This window comes from Pocillopora damicornis, chromosome 11 (genome assembly GCF_964200805.1).
Source record: "Pocillopora damicornis chromosome 11, jaPocDami1.2, whole genome shotgun sequence".
Classification (NCBI taxonomy): Eukaryota; Metazoa; Cnidaria; class Anthozoa; order Scleractinia; family Pocilloporidae; genus Pocillopora; species Pocillopora damicornis.
Window position 1 is genome coordinate 4192784 of NC_142680.1, and position 21212 is coordinate 4213995.

At 36.9% G+C, this 21212-nt stretch overlaps 1 protein-coding gene across 4 annotated transcripts in view; it reads left to right on the forward strand.

Moving 5' to 3' along the window:
* The window catches only part of LOC149037090 (receptor-type tyrosine-protein phosphatase F-like), a 32234-nt gene extending 15315 nt beyond the window's left edge, over nucleotides 1-16919 (forward strand). For 3 of the 4 annotated variants that reach the window (XM_089186891.1, XM_089186889.1, XM_089186890.1), the window contains 24 exons: nucleotides 440-748; nucleotides 985-1085; nucleotides 2025-2214; nucleotides 3070-3172; nucleotides 3585-3852; nucleotides 4295-4355; nucleotides 5376-5490; nucleotides 5580-5719; nucleotides 6642-6793; nucleotides 7074-7155; nucleotides 7647-7723; nucleotides 7913-7952; nucleotides 8511-8608; nucleotides 8811-8927; nucleotides 9085-9233; nucleotides 9957-10092; nucleotides 10770-10919; nucleotides 11458-11560; nucleotides 12503-12573; nucleotides 12849-12983; nucleotides 13485-13607; nucleotides 14344-14498; nucleotides 15218-15353; nucleotides 15811-16919. In XM_089186891.1, coding sequence (XP_089043017.1) covers nucleotides 440-748; nucleotides 985-1085; nucleotides 2025-2214; nucleotides 3070-3172; nucleotides 3585-3852; nucleotides 4295-4355; nucleotides 5376-5490; nucleotides 5580-5719; nucleotides 6642-6793; nucleotides 7074-7155; nucleotides 7647-7723; nucleotides 7913-7952; nucleotides 8511-8608; nucleotides 8811-8927; nucleotides 9085-9233; nucleotides 9957-10092; nucleotides 10770-10919; nucleotides 11458-11560; nucleotides 12503-12573; nucleotides 12849-12983; nucleotides 13485-13607; nucleotides 14344-14498; nucleotides 15218-15353; nucleotides 15811-15891 — 3092 coding nt within the window. In that variant the 3' untranslated portion in view covers nucleotides 15892-16919. Of the gene's footprint in view, nucleotides 1-439; nucleotides 749-984; nucleotides 1086-2024; nucleotides 2215-3069; nucleotides 3173-3584; nucleotides 3853-4294; nucleotides 4356-5375; nucleotides 5491-5579; nucleotides 5720-6641; nucleotides 6794-7073; nucleotides 7156-7646; nucleotides 7724-7912; nucleotides 7953-8510; nucleotides 8609-8810; nucleotides 8928-9084; nucleotides 9234-9956; nucleotides 10093-10769; nucleotides 10920-11457; nucleotides 11561-12502; nucleotides 12574-12848; nucleotides 12984-13484; nucleotides 13608-14343; nucleotides 14499-15217; nucleotides 15354-15810 lie in introns of those variants that run through there. The other variant, XR_016180935.1, reaches the window with a different exon arrangement.
* The last annotated feature ends 4293 nt before the right edge of the window (nucleotides 16920-21212 follow it).

Sequence of the window (21212 nt, forward strand, 5' to 3'; positions counted from 1 at the left end):
AATTACCTAAATTATTTTTGTACATATCTTCATTGATATTAACACCTATAGTACAAATTATCTAAAATGATTTACCTACGCTACTTTACATGTATTAAATAATAAAGAAAGTCAGGAAACAACTTAAGTATTGTTGAAAACGAGCAAATAAGTACAAGTGACTTCCATTTGCTGTGAATCAATTAACAAAATGTCCTGTTCTTTGTAGCTGAAGACTTAAGCGATCCTAAATGTTCAACTAATTACTAATAATGAGAAAATATCTTAGATTGTAGACTTGCAGGTGCATTTTAGGTGACAAAGGTTCAACTGCCTCTTTACTTTATCGAAAACTCTTGGTATTTTCTCCAAATTGTGGTAAAATAGAATACTCAAACATTTTTTATAAAACTAATAATATTGTCCTCTGATAGCGTGAGGTTTTTACTCTCTTCCTCAGCACCCGGAGCTGGCCCAGAACGTCCTTCATCCGCTCAAGTGAACAAGACGACTTTTAACATATCATGGGAACCTCTATTAAGAGAAAAGAGTTATGGAAAAGTTATTTTGTATGAAGTCAAGGCCATCTTCTCGAAGAAAGGATATTTGCGCAAAAGATCTGTAATTTATAGCCCCTCTGTCAACACATCAGTGACATTTGTTGTCCTGTCTGATTTAGAGCTTTGTTCCAGATATAATGTGTCTGTTCGAGCTTACACAGCAGAAGGGCCTGGACCTTATGGCCAACCTTTGGAACTGGAAACATCAAGTGAGTTTGATGAGATTATTATGAAAACTATATTGGTTTGTGACATGATTGGTGAAAAAAAAATACTCAAAAAAAAATTTTGTTTTATTTTATGATTATTGACAATTTAAAAAAAAGCACAACTTGTAACATTCATTATATGATAAGATTCTTCCCCAAGTTATTCTGACTCGATAACTTTTTCAATATACAAGGCCTTTCTTTACCTTTTTTTGTTCTCTAACATAACACTATAGGACCTGAAGCACCAGGGGAATTTAAAATAACAGACTTTGGAACAAAACAGATTACCCTGGCGTGGAAACAATATGATGAAAAGGAAAAAATCGTCTATACTGTAAGTGGGATTAAAATTACCCTATTTCTTCCCTTTGGGTGCAATTATTTCGCATGTAATTATAAGTAGTACTTATACTGTACATAGTTAGACATGTCTTGAAATAATAATAATTGAAATATTTATCCAGGATAACCCTTCAATACAAAAGTACTGTTATTAACGGGGTTCTGCTGATTAAGAATTTAAAACTAAGAAATATTAAATTATTAAAATATATATAAGATAGTGCCTATGGTACTATCTTTAGGTACTATGTAGATGGTACCTATAGTACTAAAATTTTAAACTTATGTTTGTGTGAGACGTTTTATGCATATTCATATTTTTAGTGCTGATACTAATAAATGTGTAATGACGATACCAAAGGGAATTTCTTAATACGTTTCATCAGCAAGATTTTGTTTCAGTGGAAATTTATTTTTGAAAAGAAAAAAAACAACTCCTATCTTTGCTAGATTTTCAAGAAACTTTAACCCTTGTGAATGGCTTGATTCCAAGTCAGACCAATTGTATCTTAGTCACAACGTCATATATTTACAAAAGGGAGGTCCTTTTTATATATTTTGACTCAATTTAAATTTATATCACAAAAGTAACCAGGCAAGTCACCCAAAATGAGAACAGAGTCATCATTTCAGCTAGAAACTATTGACTTTACTCAAATCCAATCCCAAGACCATTCTTGAAATCGCATAATTTGTATCAAAACAAAAAGTCAAAATCACAAAACTAATTTATTTTATCGGAATATCAACTGTTCCTCGAAATTCAAAATTGCTTTATAAAAAAACTTTGTATAATTTAATTTGTCCAAGCTTACTTCCTATCAGAGATTTTAAAATTAGATTAACGTAGATTCTATAACTCGGCTTGAATTACAGAAACATTAAATTTGAAGTAATTTGATATCGGAGCCTTTTGTACTTAATCGTGTAGGTGAAGTACACTGGAACAAAGTCCTACAATAAAACGTTCAGAGATGAGCAGACTATAGAAGCAATAAAGGCAACAACACAGAAAGTAGAAGGGTTGATTCCAGGCACCACATATAAATTTAGAGTTCATGGCACCTCTGTTTGTGGCGAGAGCGCTTCCGAAGTCGTCTCAAAGATGACAGATATGATGGGTAAGTTTCCAAATTCTTTGAGGCCAACCAATCATTGTAATAGGTTATCTATGAAACTATCTAAGAAAACATTCGCTCTGATGAAGGGCCAACGCTCGAAACGTCAGCTTTGAAACTCTTAACGGCGGCCAATTTACGTTATCATCTCAGTTGACAATACGAAATTACCTTGATATACTCTCACACTGACGTAGCACCAAAGATTCTTTAGAAACTTACCCCCTTGGATCATTTACCCATGACACTCTTACCTTGCCATTTTAATCAAAACTGATGATATCAAAATTTTTCAATTTTTTTGTTTTAGATAGATCTGCCTACGCTTGCTTGAAGGCAGTTTAATGTTATCATGTGGTTCTTAGTGTAGGATATCGATAGCGATTTATCCGTTGGATAACTTTATCTACCCTTTGAACAAAGGGACCTTGTTTTCGATGTTCGTCTGCTTTCGAAATGAATTGGTGGAAGTGATTTTTTTTCTGCTTGTGAAAGAAAATAATATTAAAACTGAAGGTTGATAATAAATAGTGCCCAATGTCTTTAAAGAAATAGCTTTAACGAGAACATTTAGTTACATTTACATTTTCCGAAAAGTCTTTAAATTGCGACCATCAATATTGGTAATGCCATGAAATTCTGTCAAGCAAAAATGAATTATTAATGTCTTGCCGTCCATTTGATCAAGTTAACCTCTTGAACAGTTGAGTTATATTAATTCACTAATTAGATTCTGCGTAGAGTCATGAATCACCTTTTGAACCTGTAATCATACAGCTGTATTATCTCAATTAAAAGGAACCCTTTTCTGTACAAGAGTGTTGTTGTGGTTCAGAAGCTATTTTTTTCCCTTACCAGCTCCTGAAGCCCCACATCCAGATAATATAACCGATGTTGAGGTTTCTCAGACAGCTGTGGATATTTATCTGTGGCCTGTTGAACAAAAATATGGTCCAGTAAGGTAATTATCAATAAGAATGTGATTTTCTAAAGAACCACAGGTGGAATAGATCCTGCATTAAGATATAAGGTAAGATTACCTGCCGCTTCTCGATAAATGAGGTCACGCTCCCTCCACGAAGGCTGGATTCGTGCGTGCGACAGAAATTAAACTTAAGAGGCGTTAGATATTTAATAATTTTTGAAAAAGGTTCATTAAAAGTGTCCCTTAGGAAATCAAATTTAAGAGGCGTTAGATGTTTTATAATTCTTGAAAGAGGTTCATTAAAAGGGTCCTTTAGGAAATATTAAATGAATTACGAAACTGTCGGCGGATTCTCGATGTTAATGGTCAGTGGCCCCTAAATGCTATCTTAATGGCCTCTTTTCGAGATGTTACCCATTAGTCTGGCATTTTGTTTTATACCTTTCAGTGCTTATCAGGTTATTGTTCTGAAAATCGCTAATGACGTTCAAGAACTTCCAGACAATTATGATTCAAAACTGAAAGCTGCCAGTGATGCTAAGGAAGAGAACGTGAATTTTTACATTGCTGCTGAGATAGAAAATGACCCATTGCTCAGCAAACCTCAGAAATTTACCGTTGGCGATGGTCATAAAAGTAAGGAATTTGTGAATGAAGAACTTGAGAAAGGAGAAAACTACATTGTGTATGAGAGAGCTCTAACTAAAGCCGAGAAGGTATGTAAACTACTTATTTAAAAAATTTTCCTCTTTTTTTACTACCAGAATCATCTGACCATCAGCGTGGTGAAACGGTTTGCCTTTTCTTCTGGAAAAATATGTAACCCCTCTCTATAGAGATTTGACCCTGGAGAAGGCCTACTTTAAACTCACTAGAGCACAATCTTGCTCCCATTAGTTTTACAACTGGGTTTATTGACCTTTTTCCGAGTCGATTTTTAAGAGTAGCTTGCTAGACAGTACCTATCTGTATTTGCACTGCAAATACAGAGAAAGGTGTATGTAAACACATGTCCTCCTAGTGTATGTAAACACATACACCAGGGGGTTATGTAATCGAACCACACAATAACTTTGCAGTTCCTTTGCTCTCGATTCAGTGGCCTCTTTGATTTTAAAGCACGTGCTCTTTTTGTTTTTGTTTTTGTATATTTCACAGGGGGAATTAAAGGGATACGCAAGCATAGTTGCCAAAATTTCCATCACCTCTACTACCACGGGTTTGTCTATATTGTACTTAATAAGCAATGAAGTTACATATTGTACTACAAAGTAACAGAGAGCAAAATGATTTCTGGAGCAGTTCTTTACTTGCAAGAATGTTGGCTCCGAGAGCCTCATGCCTAGGCGGGTATTAATTACAACTGGCCTGGAGATTCTCCTCCTCATATTATCTAGATCATCAAGCTGTGCTCAATCCAAAACACCGACTTCGAGTGTTCACCGTTTACCCCAGATTTTGTCTCACTCGTGATCAGTTTCGTAGCAACCTAAATTTGGTGACGGTAATAAGCTGCATCGCACATCAGAGCCAACAAAATGATTTTGATAACACAATTGCGGTGTGTCACAGACTCTCTCGTCTTGTTCAATAAAGTTTAGAAACTGGACTTGGCGCTGATTTTTTTAATTAAATTGCTCGTAGTACTGAGCTTTATTGAGCTACGTCACAATATTTTGTGTGTTTTTTTTTGCCGTGTTGTTCCTGAGAAACTGTAATGAATGCGAGGGAAACCATAAGTTAATTGATATCCAGGGTAAACAAACACAATAAAAAGTACGAATGAGCCTAAAAAGAACAAGGATGGTTAAGAATGGAGAAGTTTGACAGCGATTACTAATGAAGAAGTTCTATTTTGACAGTAGCAGGAAACAATGATACAGTTAGTAGTACAAGTCAGCACTCCAAGCTGCAATCATTTTGGTTGCCATGGCGACGAAATTCTCAGCGAAAGTCGACGAATTCGCCACATGTTTTCGGCTGTCAAGTAGCAAGCTGTAATGCTTTCATGTTTTAACAAGATTTAGTGTCCCATACTAGGGGCCTAAGTCTTGAGATGTCACGCGAGCCTTTAAAATAATTGTCGGCCACTGTCGACTAAAATTCTTTCTCTTACGACGAATACCTGGTTTTCGGCTGCCAACTGTCTGCTCTGAAACAACTTTAAGCTTGGAGCACTGCAAGTAGCAATTCCAGAAGAGCTTAATTATTAAATGCTCTTTACATTTTTCTTATGCAGAAGGTGAGAAAAAGGAAACGTCCAACGGTTCTAACGCTGCGGCTGTTGCTGTACCAGTAGTCCTGTTGTTACTCCTCTTACCAGCAGTTGTTGTCGCTGTGTTCCTATACCAGAGGTTTGTTTCTTTTTAAGACTGAATCCTAGTGACTGAGCGTAGAAAAAAGTATGGCAGCCGAATATTCGACATTTCGTTCTTTTTTTTAGGAGAAGGCAGTCAAGATCCAAAAGTGCCGGGGAAAGATCTGTTCAACTAGATGACATTAAAGACGATTCTCAAGACCCTACCTCAAGTACATCAAATCTGGTCTATCAAAATGTACGAGACATTCGTCGAACAATTCATGGTAATTTTTAGTAGATAAAGTATAATATACATGTTAGTTTCTAGGAGAGGGTCATTGAATAATTTTCACGGTTGAAGTCAACGTTCGTACAATTAGCTACGTTCGTACAATTAGCTACGATCGAATCGTTATTTTCATGCTAAAAAGGATTGTTGGGATGCCTTGCTAAATTTTTACTTGAACTGTGACTGACTTATGTATTGTCTGTGTAACAAAGTTATATCTTCAAAGTCAAAATTTGGATCAGCATCATTTCAACTAGGAAAGTGGTTTGTACCAGGAGCAATTTTTAATCGTGTAGTCAATTTTGCCGTGACGCTATTTGCTGCAAGATTCAAATAGTGTAACTCGGTCGTGATTGCACCAATCAACTATTACGAACCAGATTTAGTTACATCACTTGAATAAAAAAACAATTTCTCACTTAATTGTGCTGATGAAATTTTCCCAGGTCGTTTAAAGGTCTTCATCGCAGTCGACAACAGTCCTTTTCAAAACAACCCTCACCTGGTCTATTGGACTGCGTGTAACTGGTCATCGTTTTTAAGTACAAAAAAAAATAATTAACTAGTTGATTGAGGACTTGTATCAAAAGAAAGTTGTTACTATATATTTAAAGTTAAATTACCTTGGTACATGATTCTCAGACAGCAGATACTCTGAGTCTAAAAATAACTTTGTGGGGGTAGTGGAGCTACTCCAGATTTAAAGGTTACTCAAGGAATACACTCTCGTAGCTTGTTCGTTACTTGAGCTGTATCTCAAGGTCGTGGTAGGTGTTTCTTGTTGAGTGTAGCAAACGAAACGGAGCAGTTGGAGCGTATCTGTTACCAAGGAGGAGAATTAATAACACGGTCGAGTGTCTAGAGAGAAGATCAAAGGAATTGTGGAGTTCCTTATGAGCGATTTTTCTACCCTACAGGTGCTGAGAAACAGCCTGTTAGTGAAGAAGAAGAAGCTATTTACAGTGAGGCTGACGATGGTAAACCCAAACCAATACCTGTGGCTGAGTTTCCAAAATACTTCAAGAAAAAATCAGAAAATGGTGCCATTGTGTTGCGAGAGGAATTTAAGGTAATTATCTATTATAGTTTTTACTTCTTTCCTTTTCTTTCGTATTATCGTATTATTGTATGATACAGTAATTATGAATATTTCTCGAATTGTTTCGTGTTTTTTATTTTCTTAATGGACAACTTGACATATATATGCTTCAGTACATTATCTATATCCATTTTTGCAAAAGCGTAAGAACAATTTTTTGGATGTCGTTGCAAGGGTCGAAAAAAGTGATGACATCTCATCGGTTTTGATAAGAGCACATGTATTGCAACTTAGGTCATACCTTTTCCAGTATTTACCAGGTGGGATGCAGTTTGCTTGGGAGATCGGTAAGAGTAACAGAGGCAAGAACCGTTATGGAAACATTGTTTCATGTGAGTACATTCCATCAACTTTGTAAGTATTTTTATGCAACGGTAGCTATGTAAAACCTAGAAGTTTAGATAACTAGAAGTCAGCTTCTAGTGCAGGGACTGTAACTGGTGCTTCCCCTTTCAGTTGTCTTGTGAGGCAATGAAGTCCAACCAACTTAATAACCACCTCTCAGCTGGATGGTTAGCTCCGTTGATAGAGTATTGCACTGATATCACAGAGGTCATGGGTTCAAATCCCGATCAGGCCTGAATTTTTTTTTTCAAATCCCATTGTTGATAAATCGCAGAACTATACTGGGATTAATAATCGCTTCAAAGTTGGTGATTTAGGAAGTGGTGAGCTTAAATCTTGAGAGATTATTATGTTTTAATCCAAATTTTGAACCTTACGTTCAAAGCGCATCATTCTTAAGATTTTGCATCTCACACCATAAAAAAAAACTTTTGAAAACTTCAATAGAAACTGAACAAACGATTGTGTTTGTTCACAGATGATCATTCTCGCGTTTTGTTGGAGGAAATAGAGGGTGACAAAAACTCCAGCTACATCAATGCAAGCTACATTCCGGTCAGTAACAAAAAAAGCATACGACAACGTGAACACAACGACACAATACGACATGACACGACAAGACAAAGTAGAACGACCAAGTCAACCCTACTTGTTTGATATAATGAATAAATAAATAGATAAACAATCGATATTTGAGTTGATTATCGAGAATTTCTGTTATCTTTTTCAAATATCTCTCCTCAGACCTACGATGAGGTCACCATGACCTATATCGCAACACAAGGTAAATATTACTTGAGGTGTCTCGTGGATACACTGTAAGTTGTCGCACGCTTACTCGTATTGCTGTTGAACAGCTCGTGGGAATCTGACGCAACATAGAGTCAGAGGGCTAGCAAATGTCCCATGATGATGAGCGTCACTCTCACCAGGTTCTTTGTCGGTATATTTAATCGTATACCCTTTCCAAATGGGGCACCCCTGGAACTAACAAAAGCGTCGTCGATCCCATCGTTTTCGTTCATTGTAGGAACAAAGCTTTTAGAAAACTCAGACGATAGTTTTTAGACTTTTAGGGGGCGAAGCTTATCACTCGTCATTACAGGGTTCCATCAACTTGTTGGGCTTTTTGTTGTGGCCTTTTACCAGAATTTTGCGTTGTTTCAGTGTTCTACTCTGTGGGCAGAAGTACTCAGGGAATAAAGCAGCAATAAATGACGAAAACTCCCATACTCCCAAAAAAATGACTTGTCCCATTCTTTGGTAGCTAAATGCCAAAAAGCTCTTATGAAATTAACTTATGTTTCGCCTCTCTTTTACAATTATTCTTACTGCTGTTTAGGTCCAACTTCTACAACTATCGCTGATTTCTGGCGAATGGTCTGGCAGGAAAACAGTTTCATCATTGTGATGCTTACAAACTTGGTTGAGCTGGGAAAGGTAGACGTAGCGCAAGTTTTTAGTTTGATGTTGAACGTAATCCAGAGTTTCAGTGGTTTTTCATTTTCTACACTTTATGAGTAGTCTGTAAAACATGCATCATAATGTCAGCCAGCAAGCCACTCAGCGATCAGGCCACTTGTATAGCATGCTGTACGATATATATAGCATCAGCCTTTTTTTTTTCCTATCATATCTTTAGGGCAAATGCGATCAGTATTGGCCAGACGATACTTCCAAATTTGGTGCTATCACAGTTACCCTACACAAGACTGAAACATTTGCCGATTACGTCATCAGGTCATTGATTGTGACAAAGGTGGGTTGTCTCTGTTCGAAATGAAATTACGTTATTTGGAATACGACGTCTTGCATTTTTTTACTGTAAACTACTTACAAAGAATGACTGCGTATTTTAAACTAAGAGAGTTCCCTCTGTAACAACATTCCCAACATGAGAACGAATTTTCACTTAGGACTCAGAAAAAAGGGCCGTGCAGCAGTTTCATTACGTCACTTGGCCAGACAAAGGTGTCCCACAGCATTCCACAGCTCTACTTGGATTTAGACAAAAGATTCATGCGAGGCACCAGGCGACTGGTGGACCTCTTGTTGTGCACTGCAGGTAAAAAGCAGGGTAAAATTTGAAGACTTCAAATTAAATGCTTCACATTCGCAAATCTTTATCGCATGTTAGTTTAGTTCTTTTGTAGATATTTCAATTGCGATTTCTATCTGGTTTGGATAACAGGAAATAAACGTTTTGATCTGAAGAAAGATTAATATCACAAGGAACCTAAAAGAACTGAAATTAAAACAGTAAAACTGTCTTCAGTGTTAAAATTATATGCGTTAGTGTAGGGCTCTTTTTTATGTAGTTAACCCTTCAGCTCCCATGAGTGACTAAGACAGAATTTCTCCTTACAATATCAATACAATGTCAACCAGATAGGTGATGAGCATAAAGAGAAATATCAGCTTGGGGATAATAAGTTGATCCAATACTTAATTCTCCGAACTAACATATTAAGAATTGTATGGTTGACGGTTAGGAGAATTACAAATTTGGTCGAGGAGCTATAGGGTTAATAAATAGACCTCAATTGTTTACTCTCAATACTCTTACTGATCCCACCAATGATGTCGAGAATTTTAAAAACACAAGTGAACCCTGCTAGAAGCGAAGCCTAGAGGTATCTGAGGTATTTCAATAGTCAGGTCTCCAACTTTTACCTTCTACTCCTGCCGTTTCCCCTTTATTGGTCGCGACCCTTAATAGTTCTTGCTATTTTTCCTCTATTGTTCTCTCCGTTGGTTGTTACTTACATCTGTTGTTACCTTTGTACAGTGCTGGTGTTGGTCGAACTGGCACATACATTGCTATCGACGCCATGTTGGAGAGTGCTGAGAAGATAAAAACTGTGTTTATACAGAATTACGTGCAAGTCATGCGTAGATCTCGTCCTCATATGATTCAGAAAGATGTAAGCTAACAAATTTAACCGTTTTCCATAAGAATAACAGCAGCAAAAGTCCTATTTACTTTCCCCCAGTGTATCTTTAAAAAGAGTGTGTCATGATAGTAAAACTGATACGGTGTCTTAATAACCCAAGCCTGGTCATTATGATGACTGTCAAAGGCCTTTTTATGATTTCGATATGACACCCAAATTACTTTATAGAAAATCCTAACCTTTCTCAATTTCCATCTGAAAATTTAGTACAATACAGAGTTTATGTAAAAATGAATATCACAGTGAGCACCACTTTTTTTAAACTTTTAGAGTAATCAATCGATCAATAAATATACAGGGGCATTAAGTAACTCGTTCCTCAGTATCTTATAACTCATTCACACTAACAAAACATGCTCAGTTAAACCGAACTTTAGTCTATGGTGTGTAAATCAGGTTTGAATAATTTGAGAATACGAATGATATATGGAAAAATGGCCGACCTTCTTTGTGGAGTTCAGATTTGCTCTTCGGCCAACGCCAGGAACGGTCACGGTTTCAAAAACGATGGTGTTTTGGTTGGTAGCGAGGATACAGGGTGTATTTGTCGTGGATGTTTTAGTTTGACGGTGACGAATTTCCTAAATCTAGCTTCATCAAAAACTGTCCTTTGCAACAGTATTGGTATGTACTTTATCTCTATATAGGACCAGTATGTTTTCTTGCACCAAGCAGTGATGGAAACCTTGGTATGTGGAAATACAGAGATTATCCCTCAGGACCTACGAATTGCGACGAACAAGCTTGCCAAGGTGCATAAACCATCCAAAAAGACTGGATATGAACGAGAGTTGAAGGCAAGTGTTAACTATTCCTAGAAACTGAGTTTGGTTTTATATGTTGTTAATTGTGCGTAAACGTAAATGCTGACAAGACAGCTTATTACTTGCTTCTGGAGATTCTTTTAAAGACGTGTCAATGTGACTTTGTTGACTTCATGTTCATATCTCATCTACAGTTCTTAAAGACAAAAAAATCTCGAAAAATTATTGTCAGACGTAATTATCAAATTACAAAGCGTGCTTTTGTTCATGGATAACTCCTGCAAATTTCTTTTTAACATACATATTAGTGGCAAATGAACTACTCTGTAATTTGTTGATCTTACATCACAATATTTTGTTTCACTTTTCTATTAATGTAATTTGTGTGTGTGTGTTTAGCACGAGAAAAAAAAAAGATTACCTATAGCCTGAATGAAACAGCAATATATTAGTTCGGTAAGAAACAAAAATGCTATGGAAACAGCAATTAACCAGGACCGAACAAAAATGGCTTAAGATGGAGGGAATTAAAATTGGATAGGACGAACTGAGAGAATTTTATGTGTTGTAGTGCTTGGAGCTTGTAACAGACGCCCACGCTTCTCAAGAAGTAGCAACGAACGCATTTATGCCCGCAAACGTCGTCAAGAACAGGTTCCCCAACATTGTTCCGCGTAAGTGTTCCTTTGTCTTTGTTTGCATTGTTTCCGAAACACTAAACAAAACTTTTGCTTACTCCTGGATTGTTTTCTAGCGGAGTCTTAAACCGAGTGGGGTCTCATTCGGTCTGTGATCTTACCAGTGATCAACGAAATCAAAAGACCACAAGTAACGTTAGTTTTTTTTGTCACAAGATAGATTTGGACGACAGAAAGTTCTGTTACTGAACAATCAAAACTGTCAGAGCATTTTGGGAACAAAATACACATTGATTACGCGCGAACTATCCTTTCTTACTGTGCGGTTACAGGCATGAATCGTGCACTATTAGATTAGTGCGCTGTCCAAGCTACAGATCATCAATCGTACTCTATCATTTTGTTACTTTTAATTAACTAAGGTTATAGCCTATAAGAGACTATAACGCACCCTTTCATTGGTTGAAAGAGCCTGCTCTATCAGAGTACAGAGCACGGAGCTGAGCTAGAGCTGTCACGCCATCCGCCAATTTGTACCGGCCATTTCCCGGACATCTCTTGTTTTGTTCGTTATGTAAAAGTGAAACTTCACGAAGAGGGGAGAAACACGAGACATGGTCGAGTGTTTCTCCCTACACTTCTTTCGTGTTTTAGCCGCTTCCTGCGTTCTTTACAACAGAACACAGCATAGTCAAGGCTTCTCTATTTGTTAAGTGATGGTTAAGTCGCTGTGTTGTGTTTTAGGACAACTTGCGTCGACTAGCTTGAAGTATCTCTAGGATAACTAAAATGCGTAAAATTTGACAACTGGTTCCCTAACTTTCCACTCCAAATTTCAGGTGGTGCCACACATTGAATAATGTTTCCAAACGATAGATCTGAGACAATCCTTATAACTTTTGTTAAGTATATTTTTTGTTTGCACAAATGCCTTTAATTTTATTAAACATTAAACACTTATATTCGATTTTGTATTAGTGGACAATGCTCGAGTGCATTTACAAGCGTCTTCACAAGAAAAGAGTTACATCAATGCCTCTTATGTGGATGTAAGTGCAAAAATGCCCTTGTAAAATTTTCTTAATATATTCTGTAATTTTAGCGTGCTGATAAGAAAAGACTCCGTATTTTCGGGTTCTTTAGAAAGCTTTCTGTTGCAACGTGTCCGTATAGTAGATTTTTTAATTCAGTCAACCCATAAAAAGATCTTTATTTCTATTCAAGTTTTCCTTCTTGGGTTGTGGTGTTATTATTCTTTTCGTATTGGTATATTCGTGTTGCTTAACTTGACGTCCATATTTTTCTTTGATCTTTTATTTATCAGGACTACACACAACGTAATGCATACATCCTGACACAAACTCCGTTAGACTGCACCATTATAGACTTCTGGCTTATGATTTCTCAATATGATATTGGCACAGTTGTGATGTTGAATAACTTGGAAGAAGGAAAGCAGGTAAAAATCATGGCATGTTTTTTAAAAGCATATAGCAACACTCTTCACTCTATGTTTGCAACGAAGTGTGCAAAATACGCCTAATCAACATCCTAGAGCTATGCTAGATTGTGCTAGAAATCACGTGATTTATTTCAAGACAGCCAGCTACTGATATGGGTTACTATTGGTATCTGTGGTGAACTTTGATAGATTACCACTATTCGTTAAACAAATTGGTAAAGAAATAATTATTAAGAAATTTTGGAAGGACGCGTCACTGTGTTTCGGTTATCATCTCAACACTTTTAGAATGAGGAGCCATTGGTACCATTCATCGTCGAGAGAAAGTAACATTTTACAGTGATTGACTTACTGAGTATGCTCTCAAATGTCAGTGAGACGCTATAGTTGAAACTCTTTTTCGGAAAATCCTTCCTACTATCATGCCCACCTTAATATCACATATATTCAGTTATTCGTTTCACGGATAATACTTGTAACACTGCTTTTCTTTTTTAGATTTACCCGCAATACTGGCCAAGCGAGGGATCTGCCAAGTATGGTGAAGTCACTGTCCAGCTTTTGTCCCAAGAAACTTCAAACAATATCACTACCAGAGGATTCAGCGTCGAGAATGCAGCGGTACAGTTTGTTTGTTCTCGAATTGTAAGGTCCCATTTTTTCTGGTTAGTTTGGAGGAAACTTTTATCTATACCAACAGGAGGCGTTTGTGCATTCTTGATGCGCGGGAGTTGGACCTTAACTATTTCATTATTAGGAGAGAGGCCAATGAGTAATTTTTTTCCTTTCTGAATCAAAATACTCTCTGGCAGAAAGGTGATGAGTGGAGAGGAAAATATAAAGAAGAGGAGATCGTTTGAATGAACCCGAGATTTTCTGAACGTATTCATAATTGCGGAATCTAGTGGTTGAAATAATTCCTTTTTGATTTGTTTTTGTTTGTTTGTTTTTCGAATTTCAATGTTTCATTCTACGTAATCAAATTAATCCTGCGTGGAAAATTGATTTTTGTTCATTACGGAATGTGTTCGGGAACGTTACAGACAACCCCACGATTCAATTCACCACTAAGTTTATTGTACAACAAGCATGAAAAAATAAATCGCAATGTTTTATGAAATAAAAAGTTCATACTTTATCTAAGTATTTGCAAGTTCTGCGAGGCTTCCTGACGAGCAAAGCAAGGAATGAACGTTCCTGGGGGATTTTGAGTTCTTAACGACAACAACAAAAAAAAGACCTGGCTATGTGATCACGTGGGACTATGCGGCCCACGCGATAACTAATTTAAAATAACTTGACCTCGTGTTCCTAAAAAGAATAGCTCGATTTGCTTCTAATTAAATTCTTTCTTCAGCCCCCTAAGAAGACGTCAACTTTGCAGCATATACAATACACTGGGTGGGCCAATGAAAACTCATGCCCAGATCCCCAGGATATACTTGACCTGATGACTACTGTACAGCAGTCTCAGCAGCAATCAGGAAATAGAGTCATAGTTTTCCAGTGCAGGTATAAAGAGCACGTCTCTTATTGATGTTATCATACATTTAAATGTTGTAATAGAAGTGATTCTAAACCTACTGGGCGTTTGGCTAATAATTGTGCACTTATGCTAGAATAGCGTATGGCTACTCGAATCATGTATGACTTTATGTACATACTTTTTGCATAACGCGTTCAGACTGTAAACAGAACATAAAACAACATATCTTGTCTAAAAAAGATACAACTATCAAGAGTGTCTACATTAGATACTGCTATCTACCTCTATCTACAAGCACCCATTTACACTATATGCGTTAGATTGAGCTATTCACGCTGACTATATCAGATGAGCCACCTTCACCGTCTACAGTACATACAGCTATCTAAATTGTCTCTATTAGATACAACTATTTACACTTTCTAAAGTATATACAGTTTTCCCTATTGTGACAATTAGATAATCAATATACATTATCTACAGTAAATACAGCTTAGTTTATTCACTTTCTACAATGGATAAAGCTATCCACACTGTCTACAACAGATACAGTATTTACAGGAAACAGTTTAGTTGACTGTATCCGGCGTGGTCGGTGTTAATGGTTTTATCTTTCTGAAAACAGTGGATACTTGACACTTTGGAAGTTCGATGCTAGGAGAACAAAGGCAAGAACCTGTAATACGAATCCACCACTGTACACTTTTCAACTTTCTTGATCAGTTCTCCGTTTATCTTTCTACAGTGATGGTACTGGTCGTAGTGGCTGCGTAGCCACCATAATGTCAGTGATCGAACGAGTCAAGACTGAACAAACAGTTGATGTTTTACAGACTGTAAAACTAGTTCGAGCAAAGAGACCAGGTGCCGTCAACACTCTGGTAAGTTAAAAGTGTCATGATCCATTGTTATAGCTTTGTTCAGGTGTAAATTGTTAAGGGCGTAACAGAGGAGTTCTACCTCGGGGTGAGTTGGGGATGTAACAGAATTCCAGGATATCTGCCTGGGGATGGGTGGAGGGGCGGGTTACGTTCATTCCCCCCCTCCCGCCCAATAAACTACGCTTGAGCTTCCCATTATGCTGAAATTTATCAAAGGAATCACAGGAGAAGTCATCCCTTTTGGATTTGTAAGAAACAACATAGTCACTTCAAAGATACGTCTGCAAGTTTAGTATGTCGTCTGATCTCTTTTCTGTCGCGTTTTTCATCATGTTTAATAGTTTTTTGCTGCTTTTTCACGTCTGAAGCTTACTTTGCACAATGCTGGGCGCTCACAGATCAATAGCATATCCTTCGTGAGCCTAAGGTGTGTTTTTTTTTTGTTTTTATCTTTCAGGAGCTGTACATGTTTTGTTACAAAACAGTTCTAGCTTACTTAGACTCTTTCAGTACGTACTCAAACTTTGCAGAATGCTAAAAGGCATTGCAAAGTAAAAAACAGATTTGACAGAAAGGAGTGACGCACATCTTTTTTTTTTACGAAGCAGCTTTTTCCCCTCATATTCAAATTTTTGTAACAAATCATAGTTACCTCTAAGCGGGTGGCCTTTCCCCCTAATAGTTTTCCTAAAAAAGTTTTTATTACATATTTTAGTTAAAAAAGGAGTTTTTTGTCATAGGAAGTAGGTAAAATGCGTCCGTGCAAGTGAAGGTGTTGTCAGCTGGAAGATGTTCACCGCTTGATTGTTGATAAATTTACATCAGATTTTGCTATGGTAACTTGACAAACAAGCATGTGTCCCTGTGAGGCCTAGGATTATGGCAATATCATGAATTGTGTTATCCTTCTTTTCTAATTATGCAATGAAAGAGGTACTAGGTGTATCACAAAAAGTTATTACATTTGTAGAGTTTTGTGGGTTTTTTTTTAGTTAATTGTAAAGGAAAGTTTTTGATAACTTACATATTTCATGATGTCTCTTAAAAGTCTATTAAGTTTCATAGTTATCGTTTTCTTTCAACAGTGTTAGATTAAAAGTGGTTTGTAGTTTTATAGTTTGTTTTGGAGGGTTATGGTGCCTTTTGCATTTTCTCTTTTTTTATCTGAATTTAATTCACACTGTTTTCAATTAATACATCAGAATTTCTATAAGATTGTATTTTTATCAGAAGTAAGATAGAATTGTGCAAAGAGTTTGATTTTTGGTAATTAAATGGTAACTGATATATTCTTTGAACGATTAATTTGGAATTCAAACGTGCAAAGCACATTGAAACATATTTTTACTAATGTAAAGGATAGAGTTCACGTATATAGTTAGTACGTTAGTTTTAGATTCATATTCATATATTAATTGTTTGATTTATTGACTGAAATTGGTAATTGTTGAAAATCATGGCTATATCTTAATATGGTTCTCCATCTCATTATTAACATTTTCTATGTATGTTTTATGAATTTTGGAGTGATCCGCTCTGTTACTGATTAAATAATCTTCTACAAAGTTTAAGAGTATCTTTTTTACTTTGACTGCGTCCGGCCGTTAGTTCTTGAAAATTTCGTTGAAGAAAACCTTCATTATTGAAACTATTTGACGTTAAACCAAATGGAATTAAATTGGCAGAGAAGGGGCCTTGGGTCTTAGCTGCGGAATATCTCAACTCCCCATAGTTATTTGTAGATAGTCCCTCGAACGGAAGTTAGTTTTCCGATATGTCCGCATAGGAAATTCCTGGTAGATGTGATATTCTGGATGAATAGAATGAACAGCTTAGAAATGAGTTTTGTCAATAAAACGACCTCGAAAAAACGAAATGATATTTTTATAAGCGAAGTGTTCTGATTGGTTACCCAAGCGACAAAGATGGGTCCCTCTTGCCCGTTCAGGATTTCCCGCTTTGATCCCGCGCAAACTTACAAAGTTCGTAATTCTTGGACAATGTCAGCGATAAAGTCGCAAAAAGTTGCAGAATAGAGTCAAAACAAAGAAAACATAAAGGACTCTCGTGCTGTGTTGTGCCACAAACACAGTTGCTTTCTTTCTTGCCTCTTGAAATAAACCAATCATACTTGCTTCTTGATAAAGCGAAGAGATGCGGAAAAAAAAGAACTCGGCCAATATCCAATATCCAGCTATCATATCTTCTTCACGAGCGTACTAAAGAGTAGTTGAATTGAATGCAGAGTAAACGTGTTTGAGTGAAGCGGACCCTCGCCCCCTAGCTTGGATAGTGAGAAAATAAAGACATCTTTTGTGCAATGAGCTCTCTAATAGCTGGTCAATTACGCAAAACAGTCGTGATCGTTTACCGTGACACACTCAATTGAAACATGGCGCAGTTTATTCTCAAGCTTTGTTTCCGCGTAGCCTCGGAATTGATTGGATGTATCTTTAGTTTGGAGAAGACTTCTGCGTACCATCGCAACTTAATCGCTAATGCCGACAGAATCAACTCTAAAAAGATTAGCTACTCCAGGTTTTATACTTGTTGTGAAAAGATTATCTTAGAGCAAACGGGAAATCCAAAAATCTTTTTGCATATTTAACTTGCTCATAAGGAAAGAAAAATTTACGAAAGTCGCTTTACATTATCAAACAGACAGAGAATCTGAAGCCATTTTCATTGAAGCTGTCGGGTGGTAAAACTTGCTTCAGTTTCAGGTTAAAGAACTCTTGGAAAGCTTTCTAGCTGCCCTATCTGCTCGATAATTTTATCTATACAATTAAGTGAGGAGATTTCCATTTAACACGACACTATTCTAAAGTAAAGCTAGTTCCAAAGATAATCTATTGCTTTTCATCGAAGAAATGTATGCATAATGGGGTATGTATTGGCTATCATATCTTCTTCATGAGCGTACTAAAGAGTAGTTGAATTGAATGCAGAGTAAACGTGTTTAAGTGAAGCGGACCCTTGCCCCCTCACTTGGATAGTGAGAAAACAAAGACATCTTTTGTGCAATGAGCTCTCTAATGGCCGGTTAATTACGCAAAACAGTCGTGATCGTTTACCGTGACACACTCAACTGAAACATGGCGCAGTTTATTCTCAAGCTTTGTTTCCGCGTAGCCTCTCTCGTTGTACTTCTTCCTCTGGCTTCAGGTGAGCACTACATCATTTGAAATCTTCTCGTAAGGTGTATTTTGACTTTCATTACCACTATTATCGGAATTGATTGGATGTATCTTTAGTTTGGAGAAGACTTCTGCGTACCATCTAAACTTAATCGCTAATGTCGACATAATCAACTCTAAAAAGATTAGCTACTCCAGGTTTTATACTTGTTGTGAAAAGATCATCTTAGAGCAAATGGGAAATCCAAAAATCTTTCTGCATATTCAACTTGCTCATTAGGAAAGAAAAATTTACGAAAGTCGCTTTACATTATCAATCAAACAGACAGAGAATCTGAAGCCATTTTCTTTGAAGCTGTCGGGTGGCAAAACTTGCTTCGATTTCAGGTTAAAGAACTCTTGGAAAGCACTCTAGCTGCCCTATCTACTCGATAATTTTATCTATACAGTTAAGTAAGGAGATTTCCACTTAACACGACACTATTCTAAAGTAAAGCTAGTTCCAAAGATAATCTATTGCTTTTCATCGAAGAAATGGTTGCATAATGGGGTATGTATTGGCTATCATATCTTCTTCATGAGCGTACTAAAGAGTAGTTGAATTGAATGCAGAGTAAACGTGTTTGAGTGAAGCGGACCCTTGCCCCCTCACTTGGATAGTGAGAAAACAAAGACATCTTTTGTGCAATGAGCTCTCTAATGGCCGGTTAATTACGCAAAACAGTCGTGATCGTTTACCGTGACACACTCAATTGAAACATGGCGCAGTTTATTCTCAAGCTTTGTTTCCGCGTAGCCTCTCTCGTTGTACTTCTTCCTCTGGCTTCAGGTGAGTACTACATCATTTGAAATCTTCTCGTAAGGTGTATTTTGACTTTCATTACAACTATTATCGGAATTGATTGGATTTATCTTTAGTTTGGAGAAGACTTCTGCGTACCATCTAAACTTAATCGCTAATGTCGACATAATCAACTCTAAAAAGATTAGCTACTCCAGGTTTTATACTTGTTGTGAAAAGATCATCTTAGAGCAAATGGGAAATCCAAAAATCTTTTTCCATATTTAACTTGCTCATTAGGAAAGAAAAATTTACGAAAGTCGCTTTACACTATCAATCAAACAGACAGAGAATCTGAAGCTATTTTCATTGAAGCTGTCGGGTGGCAAAACTTGCTTCGATTTCAGGTTAAAGAACTCTTGGAAAGCACTCTAGCTGCCCTATCTGCTCGATAATTTTATCTATACAATTAAGTGAGGAGATTTCCACTTAACACGACACTATTCTAAAGTAAAGCTAGTTCCAAAGATAATCTTTTGCTTTTCATCGAAGAAATGGTTGCATAATGGAGTATGTATTAGCTATCATATCTTCTTCATGAGCGCACTAAAGAGTAGTTGAATTGAATGCAGAGTAAACGTGTTTGAGTGAAGCGGACCCTTGCCCCCTCACTTGGATAGTGAGAAAACAAAGACATCTTTTGTGCAATGAGCTCCTTAATGGCCGGTTAATTACGCAAAACAGTCGTGATCATTTACCGTGACACACTCAATTGAAACATGGCGCAGTTTATTCTCAAGCTTTGTTTCCGCGTAGCCTCTCTCGTTGTACTTCTTCCTCTGGCTTCAGGTGAGCACTACATCATTTGAAATCTTCTCGTAAGGTGTATTTTGACTTTCATTACCACTATTATCGGAATTGATAGGATGTATCTTTAGTTTGGAGAAGACTTCTGCCTACCATCGCAACTTAATCGCTAATGTCGACATAATCAACTCTAAAAAGATTAGCTACTCCAGGTTTTATACTTGTTGTGAAAAGATCATCTTAGAGCAAATGGGAAATCCAAAAATCTTTTTCCATATTTAACTTGCTCATTAGGAAAGAAAAATTTACGAAAGTCGCTTTACATTATCAATCAAAAAGACAGAGAATCTGAAGCTATTTTCATTGAAGCTGTCGGGTGGCAAAACTTGCTTTGATTTCAGGTTAAGGAACTCTTGGAAAGCACTCTAGCTGCCCTATCTGCTCGATAATTTTATCTATACAATTAAGTGAGGAGATTTCCACTTAACACGACACTATTCTAAAGTAAAGCTAGTTCCAAAGATAATCTATTGCTTTTCATCGAAGAAATGGTGCATAATGGAGTATGTATTGGCTATCATATCTTCTTCATGAGCGCACTAAAGAGTAGTTGAATTGAATGCAGAGTAAACGTGTTTGAGTGAAGCGGACCCTTGCCCTCACTTGGATGGTGAGAAAACAAAGACATCTTTTGTGCAATGAGCTCCTTAATGGCCGGTTAATTACGCAAAACAGTCGTGATCATTTACCGTGACACAGTCAATTGAAACATGGCGCAGTTTATTCTCAAGCTTTGTTTCCGCGTAGCCTCTCTCGTTGTACTTCTTCCTCTGGCTTCAGGTGAGCACTACATCATTTGAAATCTTCTCGTAAGGTGTATTTTGACTTTTATTTCCACAATTATCGGAATTGATTGGATGTATCTTTAGTTTGGAGAAGACTTCTGCGTACCATCGAAACTTAATCGCTAATGCCGACAGAATCAACTCTAAAAAGATTAGCTATTTAACTTAGTTAGCATATTTAATTTGCTCATTAGGAAAGAAAAATTTACGAAAGTCGCTTTACATTATTAATCAAAGAGACAGAGAATCTGAAGCCATTTTCATTGAAGCTGTCGGGTGGCAAAACTTG